Genomic DNA, 12,600 nt, shown 5'->3' with positions numbered 1-12,600 from the left:
TCATCGGGAATGAATCCACTCATGTTGCAGTAGTTCTGCCGCAGACTTTCGAGACCCTGGATCGATTGTTAGCATGCCCTTAATGAAGTCAATAAGTATATCGACTTCATGATCGAGCATATCCTCGGGCTTTAGAAACGGCTTTGATGTGCCGTTTAGCAAGCGTTCAAGGCTCGTAGATTTCATATTCGGGATGCGTAGAATACTTCCTACAGACAGAGCGTATTAGATAAGCAACATATCGATACTAGAAAGGGATTATACCTTGCGGATCAAAAGAATGCGCTGCGCGACTTCCCTGTCTAATGAAAGGGAGTGGGAAGGGGCCAAGGATCTCGATAATTCTTGCCAAATGGCCATCTTCAGCCGTTCATGTCCCCTTTGCTGAACCTTCACCGGAGAAGAGAACTATTCCTTGGATAAACTCCACAATCTAGCAATTAAATGTCAGAATAGTTCGTATGATGCACAAAATAGTAAACCACTCTTACAAGACATCCGAGACTCCATATGTCAACACCGGTATCCCAGGGGGCGCCGATAGTTACTTCTGGTGCTCTTAAAGCCGGTGACTGGATCAGGTCTGACAGATGATTTTCTCTCCAAGACGCTTTGACACGGTAAGTTTCATATTGTGATGCCTGGGAACGTAGTATACTTACCGACGCCAAAATCAATAATTCTGACATGAGGATGCTTTATTTCAGAAATTGGCAGTGTCGTGATAACCTCACGAAGCGGAGCACCACGTTGGGGATCGGCCATCCGCGGGGGAACTACCGATAGATATTTGGCAATAGCATTGTTCGGGCTTTCCAACTCTAAGAGTATATTTGTTGGTTTTAGATCTACGTATTCAAGGCAAGGGGATGTTAGCAAGGCACAGAAAAGCACGGATATCCACACGATATGTTACGTCATACCAGTATGAATAATACCACACTCTCTGTGAAGGAAATCAAGTCCTAGCAGTAGCTGTTTTGCAATTAACTTCACGGTTTTTTACAGGTAATCTTCCGTCCTCGTATTTAACCGTTTGGAAACCCAGATGGTTTCCTAGTACGTCGAACATGAGGCAAACATGTTCGCCGTTGGGGCCCTTATGCTTGGACTTGCTGAGGAGATGCGACACATGAGCGCGGCCTTCATGAGAACTCTGCCTAGACACTTCACAGATTTTGGAGAGAATCTCCGTCTCGAAAATATCATGGGTGCGACCATAACAGTCAGCTCTCAACATCTTGAGTGCTACATATCTTCGGCATCTATCTCCAGTCAGCTTTGAGTACAATAGCAATGGACGACTTACTTTAAATCTATAGCTAGCCAAAAACTGTAGAGTATTGCCCATGACCCAGTTTCCTCAAGATAGTATACTGGTCATGGTGAAATGTATCCCCAAGGGAGATAGGATGAAACCCGCCAGGTTCGTAATAATCCGGTTCTTCCACGGCTAGACTCGGTTGCACGAACGATTTGAGCTGAGACCGTGGGACAAGTAGCTTCGAAATACGAGACCGTGTTTCTTTTATGATTAAATTCATCGCGCAAAAGATCGCTGTAACATGGTGGTACTATAAAAATGCCACGTCAGAGTGAAGTCCGGGAAGGGTGAGATTTTGTGTGGAGAAAAGGGGGTTCACGTGACGCCAACTTACCGAAACCAAGTTGCAAGCGAACCCTTCGACTAGTATTTGAACAGAGTAACCAGAGTTTCCGGGGATTGCTTTGGACAGTGAGATCATCTAGCAGCTTGATACTCCAGTCAACGACATTACCCTACGCCCACAGTGTGCCTAACTTGCAAGACGACAGGCTTCAGCCACATATAAGGTGACCCATCACTTTCTCAGTGTGGCGGCGGAAGTTGGATCCAGAGTGGGGGGTCAACCTGGTCAACCTCATCAATTGATCTAATCTCCCACGAGCTGCTCCGTCCATTCTCTGTAGTACTACTACGTACTCTCCATTCGATTGGACACATTCTGGTACCCTGCCAGCTTTCGGAGACTGGACATTTTCCAATCGATACGGAGTAGTATGCCGTTGAAGGGGGTTCATTAGACGTCGTATTTTCACCCAAAAGTGTAGGCTTGGAGGTGCCGTCTCACCCTCTGCAAATAGTCAAGCTATGTACATGTACTAGAGCCACTCACAGCCAGGTGCCTGACTTGCCGCCTTGCCCCTTTTGGGGATGCACAGACCATGCGTGTAAACAAGCGAAAGTGAAGGCGGGGCAGGTACTTCCCTGGGCTGTTGCACTTGCCTCCCCAGGCAGGGGTCTAGCACCAGGTATGGCGGTGAACCACATCTCCAACAAAAATCAACACCTCCGCGACTTCTTCTCCCTTGCTCCCCTACATCAACCCGTTACGGATCGTGAAGCTCTGCCTAGCTATCGTGATTCTTCCATCAACCTCACTCTTCACCCGAATTTCCTGTCGTCGACGATAATCCGCCAACATGCGTGAGATTGTGAGTCCCCCCTCCATTGTCTAGGACCCCTCCTCGACGCGTTCCATGGTCGTGCCCCTGATTTTGGTACCCCGCTGTATGAGGAGGCCACGTCCATATACGCACGCCCAACTGATCATCAGGACGAGGCAAAACGCGCTGCATCATCATAATGAACATTGGCTGACGATTTATTTCCTTTTGATCTTACACAGGTTCACCTTCAGACCGGTCAGTGCGTAAGTAAACAAATTCGCCGCTATTTTCGAATGAATTGTTACGGAGACCGGGAGCTTACAATATTTCGACAGGGTAACCAAATTGGTGCTGCTTTCTGGCAGACCATCTCTGGCGAACATGGCCTCGACAGCAATGGTGTCTACAACGGTACCTCTGAGCTCCAGCTCGAGCGTATGAGCGTCTACTTCAATGAGGTAAGTTTGAATGAGCCGAATCCTAGGATGTTGAGGAACCATAGGTTGTTATCCATGGGGAGATCAAAGACTGACGCGGGGACTCCCCTCAAAAGGCCTCCGGTAACAAGTATGTTCCTCGCGCCGTCCTTGTCGATCTTGAACCTGGCACCATGGATGCCGTCCGTGCCGGTCCTTTCGGTCAGCTTTTCCGTCCCGACAACTTCGTCTTTGGTCAGTCTGGTGCTGGCAACAACTGGGCCAAGGGTCACTACACTGAAGGTGCTGAGCTTGTCGACAATGTCCTTGATGTTGTCCGTCGCGAGGCGGAAGGTTGTGACTGCCTCCAGGGCTTCCAGATCACCCACTCTCTCGGTGGTGGTACCGGTGCTGGTATGGGTACTCTGTTGATCTCCAAGATCCGTGAAGAGTTTCCCGACCGAATGATGGCCACTTTCTCCGTCGTTCCCTCTCCCAAGGTTTCCGACACCGTTGTCGAGCCCTACAACGCAACCCTCTCCGTCCATCAGCTCGTTGAGAACTCTGACGAGACTTTCTGCATCGACAACGAGGCTCTGTACGACATCTGCATGCGCACTCTCAAGCTGTCTAACCCTTCGTACGGTGACCTGAACTATCTCGTCTCTGCCGTCATGTCTGGCGTCACCACATGCTTGCGTTTCCCCGGTCAGTTGAACTCTGATCTGCGTAAGCTGGCTGTCAACATGGTCCCCTTCCCTCGTCTGCACTTCTTCATGGTCGGCTTCGCCCCCCTGACCAGCCGTGGTGCTCACTCTTTCCGCGCTGTCAGCGTACCTGAGCTCACCCAGCAGATGTTCGACCCTAAGAACATGATGGCCGCTTCTGACTTCCGAAACGGCCGCTACCTGACCTGCTCTGCCATCTTGTGAGTCCCGTCAATGATGTGCATATTATACGAGTTCGTTGTACTAATTTCCGTTCCAGCCGTGGCAAGGTCGCTATGAAGGAGGTTGAGGATCAGATGCGTAACGTGCAGAACAAGAACTCCAGCTACTTCGTCGAATGGATCCCCAACAATATCCAGACCGCTCTCTGCGCCATCCCCCCCCGTGGCCTCAAGATGTCTTCTACCTTTATTGGTAACTCCACCTCCATCCAGGAGCTTTTCAAGCGTGTTGGTGAGCAGTTCACTGCCATGTTCCGTCGCAAAGCTTTCTTGCATTGGTACACTGGTGAGGGTATGGACGAGATGGAGTTCACCGAGGCTGAGTCCAATATGAACGATCTTGTCTCTGAATACCAGCAATACCAGGATGCTGGTGTTGATGAGGAGGAAGAGGAGTACGATGAAGAAGCTCCTGTTGAAGAGCCTTTGGAGTAAGAGACTCTACGACAAGCTATTTGTATTCAGCCAGAATGTCCGACTTGAATGTGGGCGGCGTGAGTTGGTCAAAGTTTACTTCGCGCTATGGAAGTAGTTACAACCAGAGGAGGTTGCTAGATACCTTTATTATTATTATTGAGCGTTGGTGCCACTCTTGTAGCATTGTACGCTGAGAATTGACCAAGTTGTTGAGTAAATATTACTTTGAAATCTATTTCTATATAAAAAGAACTTGTATATTTGCAGTGCCAGTAAATGCAATGTTGGTACAGCTGTGCATGGCACCTCATTCTGCTGTCAACAAGTGGTACACGTGATGGGATGACTAAGCGACCAAAAAGTTCACCTGCACCCAAAGCTGACCAGGAATCAGTGGCTGTCTATGCAATCCCCCATCCATTCCCACGGCAAAGACAAATCTCAATGGCCTCAAGGTTTGTCCCTGCCAAGGGAAAGGCATTGGGCCATGCGCTGCGCATGAATCCGCAGGTAGCGCTGCTGGGATTCCTGTTGCCAGCGTGGCAAACGTCTGCGCAACGGCACTTCTCGACGACGACAAAACGACCCTCGAAGCTTGGGCGAACGCCGATTTCTATCCCTCCCGGTGTGGAGCTATCCATGAGCGATTTGAAGACATCCAAAGTTGCGACCTCATACAAGCCTACCGTTAAGAAGACAATTATAGTAAAGGGACCGTTGGGTGAGCTCAAGTTCCTTTCTCATGGCCGCGCTTCATAAAGCGACTGGTGGTGCCAAGTGAGAACTGTTGGAAGCATTTGAGCTAACATGGCTTGGGGAACAGGATCGCTGGAGCTTGATGTTCCTGAATTTGTGACTTTGCAGCAGGATTTGGAGAACAAGACGGTCTTGCTGGGCGTTGAGGATGCAAACGTCAAGCATCAAAATGAGATGTGGGGTACGTCGTGACCTCTGTCCGTCAGAATCTTGCAAACACACCATCGCGCGGACAAGTCAAGGTATAGTTCTGCTAACAATTGGTCTACGCAGGCACGTCGTGGTCCTACCTGACCAACTATGTAATGGGGGTGTCCGAGGGCCACACGGCCATCCTGCGCCTGGTGGGCGTGGGCTACCGAGCGAGCGTCGAGCGCCGCGGCGCCAAGGAGCAATACCCGGGCCAGAAGTTCCTCTGTCTGAAGCTGGGCTTCACGCACCCTGTCGAGGAGGGCATTCCGCAGGGCGTCACGGTGACGACGCCCTCGCCGACGAGAATCCTGCTGGAGGGTACGGATCGCGAGGTCATCATGTCGTTTGCGGGGAGGGTGAGGCAGTGGCGGCCGCCGGAGCCGTACAAGGGCAAGGGGGTGTTTATCAACGACCAGACTATCAAGTTGAAGCAGAAGAAGATCAAGTAAAGATTCACAGGTAGAATGTTGGGGGAGGAAATTGGCCATGGCGGATCATGGCGTGTATTTGAACCCGTCAAGTATAAGTGTACTACTAGTTGCGAAATTTATGAAATTCTCATGTAGAGCATTTATAACTGATATTGCGGATTTCATCAATCGATCGAAAAATTCTCGTCTGCTAGCTTTTTAGTCATCAAACCTGTTTTTATTGCCGGCCCCGGTATTGCCTATTGCCCAATCTTCAATACCTCCTGCACAACCCTCAACACTCGGTCATGAACGCCCAAGGGAGCGGCCACAACACCCTTGTTGTTCGCCAACGTCCGACCTACACTGAAATCCAATCTCTTTCCGTAAATATCCGTAACTTGGCCACCTGACTCCCTCACAATCAAGTCACCAGCGGCGTGGTCCCAGATCTTCTCTTGGTAGCTAGCCTTCACTGGCAGACGGAGATAAATATCCCCCGCACCACGGGCAATGGAGCCGTATTTAGCTTGGCTGTCCATTCTGACCGACGGCTCTGTGATGCCCAACTTCTGCGAGATGATGGCCTGATCATCGTGCGAGGAGTGTCCCGCCTCGACGGATTCGCAAAAGGTGGCCTTTGCGAGGTCCTCGATGGGACGCATGCCAATGTGTCTGCTGTCCGGGGAGAGACTGCCAGTCGTTAAGGGTCGGCTACTGGCCCCCTTGTACTCGACCGCGGAGAAGATGACCCCTCGTCCTTCATCGGTGGCGTTGGATCCAATGTCTGTTGTCAAACGAGCCGAATCGTCCACAGGCAAGTTGGGGCAACCGAGTACTCCGACTCTAACTTCCCCGTCGACCATCAATCCCAAGCACACAGCATACTGACCACCTCGTAAAAACCCCTTGGTCCCATCAATAGGGTCAATGGTCCAGATACGGCCCTTGGAACCACCCGGGCTGTTTCCAAGATCAATTAGTTCCAGCATAGAATCGACGCTCTTGATAGCTCCACCGAGCGTCTGCTCAGCCTTTTCATCGTCCAACTTGGTATCCTTGACTAGATCCCAAATTGTCTGACGCAGGTTGGCATCCTCTTTCAGCTGTGCGGCCTCCTCCTCGGCAACGATGGCATCGCCAGGGAAGTTGTGCTTCAGGGCAGCAATAATGAGTGCCTGGGCGCCGAAGTCGCCAATAGTCACGGGAGACTTGTCGTTCTTGTCGACGGTGCCCTTGGCCTTTTCGTGGAAGACACGCTTGGTGAGGATGGTGGCTCGCTGGACGGCGAGCTGCGCGACTTCGAGCTCGTGACTGTAGGACGGGGCGGTCACCATTGTGGCAGTTGGGAGGTGGATTCGACGGAGGAGATGACTGGAGAGCTGGCGGAGGCGGGGGACGGCAGAGTTTGTGAGACTGTGAGGGATGAGGAGCGCCAGCGCGAGGAACAGGACGGCGAAGGCCGAGAGGATGAGGGTATGAGATGGTGTAGGAATACGGTGGGGTGAAGACGTTGCTGTTTTCGGACGAGGTTGAAGGCTGGGTTGCATGTATATGCGCAGGATGAAGAGATTTTGGTACGTGAGAGTGTCGACTGTGTAGGTCTTAGCTGCCCAAGTGAGTGGCAGACGTGGGGTGAGCACTTCAGCTTGATCCTTGATCCAAGCCGGGACGTCGCGATGCCGATGTGGCCGATGGCAAGACGTCCTCGAGGATGATGTCGTGACGAATTCCTTTGGATAGCTGGTGATGCACAACTAACTTCTCCAGTGTATAATAACCTAAATCACCCAATTGAGAAAAAAAAATTAAGGAAAGCAATTTATGAATAGATCCTCAAGTGGACAATTGCAGTTTAAAATAGTCTTTACTTGAGGTGTCGAATAAGCCGTTCATACATAGTTCAGAACTGCCCCGCCTGGTCTGAGCACGCAAGTTGGCACGCACGACACGACATGCCGCAACCACCCTCCATGCAAGCCCCACGCCGACATCCCGAGCCAATCAAAACCAGCTCTCAATCCCGTTCGCAGTAGTTTTCTCTTCGCAAGCCGAATCAAACACAAACCACCATCCACCCGAAACAACCTCCCTCCTCCAAGCCGGCATTGCGATTGCCGCAAATACACCACAACATGCCAACAATGCCTCCCGCCCGCCTGCGGTCCATCTACCGCTCCATCCTGCGCGAACTTCCCCCCCGCCCTGTCCTCGCCTCCCCCCGAAGCCATCTACACAACCGTCTCCGCGCCTCATTTACCGACTCGTCCGCCAGCTCACACGCCGAAGCAGAGCAACTCGTCGCCTACCTGCGCTCCCAGAGGCTGTACGTCACACTGGTAGAGCGCTATAATCCAGGCATGGACATGGACGAGGAGGAGAGAGTGAGGCTGACAGCCAGGCGCGTCGGCATGGATATGCCCGAGTTGTACGCGAGGGGAAAGAAGTTTTGACGCCTTGCCGAGCCGTTGACAAACAAACGGGGGAAATGCTTTCCAGTAAAGGAGAGGCTGAACTCTTCTTAGAAATGGGTCGCGGCAAGGTACCCAAGAATGAACAAGTTGGATGACGTTTGCATCCTGTTTGTGTTACTGTGAACTGGGTTGCCGCGCAAACAACAATTGGGCCGGGCTTGGATTTCAAATGTTCCGATTGCTTCCTACTGGGTGTAACAACAGCAAAAACAAACAAAAACAAAACCTCTGCATTAATCGAACACCAAGGCCGAATGGCACGCCCAACAACTTCTTCTTTAGCGCGCAACGGAAATAGGCATGTACAAACAGGAGGAAAGGGGCCAAACGGCCAACGGGAATTGTATAAACACTGTACAATGAATATAGAAACTTGATACCCTTCATCTGCTCCTTTTCACGGATACTACCCAGCATGTCACAGCGGCTGGCGAATGGCACATTGGATGAAACCATGTAGATTCATTCCTATCGCAGGCCGTAACCTTTTTCCTCATTTGAGGGGGTATCTATCAACAAAGTTCGACTATAAAAGTAACCTAAACCTCCCTTAGGTCATGTATGAATGTCATTAGTCATCTGATCCAACCCAAGAAACGACTGCTCCTCTTCCAACGTCTCGTCCCACCCGCCGGTACTTAGAAGCAATACGCCGGCACGGTCCTTGACTGTCCTGATTCCTTCGCCAAGAGCGCTATTCCACTGTTCCTCAACTAGGCGCACCTTTTCTTGGAGATCCTCTGTTAATCGTCGATCTTCCATCTGTCTCATGCTGTTGGCCCTCTGTTCTCGGTCTTCAGTACTGATAGCTGAGCCGTCAGCTTCGGTGACTTGTGTCTCCAATACCCTTGCCTTGGCATTTACCACTGCTCCCTTGACCTCGTGCAGGAGACACAGTAGGTTGGTATGGGATTCGATGAACTGGCGCGTGCTCTTCTCGGCATGCATCAAAAGACTATAAAGATACTGCAGCGGGTGGTCGTGGTATGCCGGGTTCTCCTCAAACTCGGAAGCGGGAATCTGAATGTTGAATCCCTCAAGGTCTTCTGGAATGCTGTCGAGTAACTGCCGTAGGGGCGGGGCAATGTCCCAAAATGCCGACATTTGCAGAGCAACTCCACGCTCGACAGCCTCCTCAACAATAGTTCTGAACTGTCGGGCCCGATCCAGAACCTCAGTGGCGAGCGAATATTCTCGCTTTGCGGCATCCTCGGCGAAGAATGCCTCCGCGGACCTGAGCTTCTCATTGTTTCCAGAAAGACGGTAAGGTGTAAGTACTACCTCGCGATATCGTGTATTGCGGTCAGATAAAATATCATAAATAGCTCTGTGCAGGGATTCTCTGGTTTCGAAAATCCACTTCAACAGAGTAAGCTTTTCGAGCAATTCAGGTCGGTCATCCCCCTCCTCTTGCGGCATATCAGCATCCATTTGACCATTATCAAAAAGGTGCTTCGACAAGTTGTCATACAGAGCATCAGCTTTTGCGATTTGGGCAGTCAAGAGATCATTAAGGGGGCGGATGACCTCATTCTGGAATTGCTCGTATTCCGTTTTTTCCAGCTCCTTCTTGTTATTTTTCTCTTGCTGTTGAGAATCCGACTCAATGACAGCAGCATCCGCGTACCCGATGTTTCCAGAGCTGATTTCTTTCTGCAAGTTAGCCATCAGTGATTGCCGACGCTCAGACGCTGCCTTGGAGAATTCTTCACGGCGCTTGGAGCTGGCTATTGTGAATCTCTCCTTTACATTATTGATTTCTGCCAGCTCATTTAAAGCTCTGACAGCTGTCCGCGTTGCTGTCAATTCTGGATGGTTATTATTGAGAGCAGGATAATGCCGAGGGTATGGTGGTGGCAGAGTAACGAGCCGGGAAACATCCACTGCGTCGGGCCTGTGATGTGACGTCTGGGACGAACTTGAGTCCGGGGGCGTTCCACTAGAAAGCCGCAACGGTTGCGGTGTCCAGGATGACGACTCCTCTTGGTCGTGCCATCCTGTCTTTTCTCGCGGATATTCCGTGGAAGACTCATATTCGCTCGTTCCGATATAAGCCCCCGTTCCTTGCTCTTCCTCAACCCATTGATCCTTGGGAACTCCCATGTACTTGGATTCTCGCTTGGATCTCTCAAACATGCGAGGCTCACCCTGAGAATCGGTCTCCCACCACCGGCTTGGCGGTCGTCCACGCGAGCTTCCATTTTCATAGTTGTCACTGACGCTCATGCTGAGGATCGGAGAAAGGGATGGCATATAGTTGTTGGTCCAGTTACCTTGTGGCTGGGCGCTGCCAGGCGATGCGGAGAGACCTGCAGAAGCTGGTGCCGAGGTCGACAGCCCTTCACCATGGACAATAGAACTCGTCGAGTCTCTCTGGCAATAGCTTGGATCTGTCGATGCTGGTGTCCATTCATCCTGAGACGCTCCAGACTCCCGTCTTGACGAGGAGACCATTGGGCGAAACAAATCACGACTAAGATCAAAAATTTCGGAGCCCATTGCTCCAATGGCTGAGGAATATCGTTCTCGTCGAATTCGGGATTCGTTTACGATGAAATCGGCAAACAGACGAACTCTATCCGCATCTGACGCTGCAGCAGATTCATTGGCGGCGAATGATCGGAATCTCTCGATTGTAGCAGTAGCAAATTGCTCAGCGGTTTGGCTAATGACTGTTTGTTTAGAAATAGGCGTCAATGCCGATATTGAGGGGCGAGATGAATCTCTTAGCCGTGAGCCAGATGCTGACCGTGTCTGAGGAGGGGGAGTCGGTAGAGCCTTGGGAGCCACGGCTTTGGAGGGTGTAGGCATTTGAACGCCTTTGCCGTGATATGGGGAAAATGGAGGGGTGGCGGCTTCAAGCTGTCCGGACCTTGGCGCTCGTGGAGTTGAATTTCGAGAATCTTGAAGCGGCAATGAGTCGGCTGTTCGAGGCAACTCACTATCCCTTCTGCCTGCGCTACGAGGTGTCGATTTCCCAGCCATCAACCTTTGCATCACGCCAACAGAACCTGAGGGAACAACAATATCTGAAATATTATGCGGTTGTGCAATGGCATCAATGGAGCCATGCGATGTATGGCGGCTTCGGCTCTCAGCTCTTCGTTGGAGTATTGTCTTGTCATGTCGAACTGCCCTGGCTCTATTCAAGCCTCCTGCGCTGTTGGATGATCCTAGCGGATCTGGGACGTCCGTGGCATTAGCAGCAGTGGTAGTATCAATCACCAAGCCAGGGGACCGCCCGCGACCAGACTGGCTCGGTTGGCTCGGTTGGCTGGGCTCTGCATCGGCATCAACCCAGTCCGCGGGTGTGGGAGGAACAGGGCCCAAAGACGTGACACCACTTGGTGGTGGCCGCCTGGTTGGAGGCGAGATGATTGGAACGCTGGCTCGGTCTATGCTTTGAACACTCTGCGATCTTGACGACGAAGGTGGGGGCCCGGGCGGAGGCGGTGGAAGCGGCATTCCAGGCTCCCACCTCGTTTGCGATGTTGACCGGGATCGTTGAGATGTCGGGGTATCAATTGCACCAGTCGAGGCCGCCCTACGAGCTGCTGGAGGTCCGGTGAAGGGAGTACTCGGTATAGGTGCTACAATGTGTTCAGGCTCTGGTTGAGACATGGCAGGACCCGTGCTTCTTCTCATTTGCATGGCAGCTGTTTGGGGATCAGGCGAGCTGGCTTGCGGTTGCTCATGATCCCTTCTCCGCCCAAGAGACGGTAATCCAAATCGGCGATCTCTTGAGCTTCCTCTTCCCCCAGCACCAGGCGGCGGAGGAAACAAAGGGTTCACAGGCGGCTCTGGCGAAGGCCGATGAAGAGGAGATATTGTCAACCTGGATGGAGGCGGAGGCGTTGAGCCCAGCGCAACGGTGTGTTCAAAGGCGGTGCTTATCGGCCGCTGCGTCCTGCTTCGAGGAGGGCTGTATGGGGGAGGAGGCACCGCCGACGCTTGATATAGACTCATGTTAGGATTTGCAGACAAGATAAAAGGCCAATGCAAGTGGGTGAGTTAAAGATTAAAAAAAAAAAGAAGCTATATTCCCGTACCTTGCCCTCCATCGACAGGGAACTGGCGAGACCTGTCGGGCATCTGAGCTGGTGATGGAACCCATTCCTGGGGATTATATGGCTGAATGGCACTACTGGGCGTCTGCGCCGACTGCATAAAAGGAGAAGCCATAGATACGGCAGACATGGGTGAGTTCACATGGTTGCCATATGTATTAGGAGCCAGCGAGTTCGTGGTGAGGAGATTGAGGCCCGGACGAAGTCGCGCTGGATCACGGGGCGAGGCCATGATCGCTTTACCTCGCTGGAGCGCCCCAAACGAGACGGATCTCGCGTGGAGGATGGCGGACTCCCCGATTTCTGAAAATAGAACAGAATGCTTCGCTGTCGGTAAGGATTGCCGCGAGGATAGCAGATCTTGTCGGCGGTTAGAGGATGGGACGCGGTGCAGGTCAGTACTCCGTATGTCGGTCAGATTTGGTGACGGGTCGCGACCCCGTGTGCGTAAAGCATTGCAAACCACTCTCGCCTCGGTCTATTGAAAAC

General features: G+C 51.8%; 6 protein-coding genes across 6 annotated transcripts; 3 read left to right on the top strand and 3 right to left on the bottom strand.

The window, feature by feature from the left end:
- Window positions 1–1,240, bottom strand: SRPK_1 (Serine/threonine-protein kinase SRPK; the record flags this gene model as incomplete). The annotated part of the gene is made up of 6 exons (XM_014691601.2): window positions 1–209; window positions 391–433; window positions 492–610; window positions 663–848; window positions 924–975; window positions 1,034–1,240. 6 exons carry the CDS (start codon window positions 1,238–1,240, stop codon window positions 1–3), a joined length of 816 nt encoding a protein of 271 aa, XP_014547087.2.
- Window positions 1,241–2,463: 1,223 nt separating this feature from the next.
- Window positions 2,464–4,230, top strand: TBB (Tubulin beta chain; the record flags this gene model as incomplete). The annotated part of the gene is made up of 5 exons (XM_014691600.1): window positions 2,464–2,475; window positions 2,670–2,693; window positions 2,766–2,888; window positions 2,984–3,774; window positions 3,834–4,230. The coding sequence occupies 5 exons, from the start codon at window positions 2,464–2,466 to the stop codon at window positions 4,228–4,230; spliced, it is 1,347 nt and encodes a 448-aa protein (XP_014547086.1).
- Window positions 4,231–4,656: 426 nt separating this feature from the next.
- Window positions 4,657–5,609, top strand: MRPL6 (mitochondrial 54S ribosomal protein uL6m; the record flags this gene model as incomplete). Its single annotated transcript, XM_014691599.1, has 3 exons — window positions 4,657–4,933; window positions 5,036–5,149; window positions 5,242–5,609. 3 exons carry the CDS (start codon window positions 4,657–4,659, stop codon window positions 5,607–5,609), a joined length of 759 nt encoding a protein of 252 aa, XP_014547085.1.
- Window positions 5,610–5,830: 221 nt separating this feature from the next.
- MET22 (3'(2'),5'-bisphosphate nucleotidase) lies at window positions 5,831–7,120 on the bottom strand (the record flags this gene model as incomplete). Its single annotated transcript, XM_014691598.1, has 1 exon — window positions 5,831–7,120. One exon carries the CDS (start codon window positions 7,118–7,120, stop codon window positions 5,831–5,833), a length of 1,290 nt encoding a protein of 429 aa, XP_014547084.1.
- Window positions 7,121–7,714: 594 nt separating this feature from the next.
- G6M90_00g037220 (uncharacterized protein) lies at window positions 7,715–8,023 on the top strand (the record flags this gene model as incomplete). Its single annotated transcript, XM_014691597.2, has 1 exon — window positions 7,715–8,023. One exon carries the CDS (start codon window positions 7,715–7,717, stop codon window positions 8,021–8,023), a length of 309 nt encoding a protein of 102 aa, XP_014547083.2.
- Window positions 8,024–8,599: 576 nt separating this feature from the next.
- On the bottom strand, window positions 8,600–12,343 carry G6M90_00g037210 (uncharacterized protein; the record flags this gene model as incomplete). The annotated part of the gene is made up of 2 exons (XM_014691596.2): window positions 8,600–11,994; window positions 12,094–12,343. The coding sequence occupies 2 exons, from the start codon at window positions 12,341–12,343 to the stop codon at window positions 8,600–8,602; spliced, it is 3,645 nt and encodes a 1,214-aa protein (XP_014547082.2).
- Between the last annotated feature and the right edge of the window lie 257 nt (window positions 12,344–12,600).

Source organism: Metarhizium brunneum, chromosome 2 (assembly GCF_013426205.1).
Source record: "Metarhizium brunneum chromosome 2, complete sequence".
NCBI classification, from domain to species: domain Eukaryota; kingdom Fungi; phylum Ascomycota; class Sordariomycetes; order Hypocreales; family Clavicipitaceae; genus Metarhizium; species Metarhizium brunneum.
This window is presented reverse-complemented; position numbering and strand designations above follow the sequence as displayed.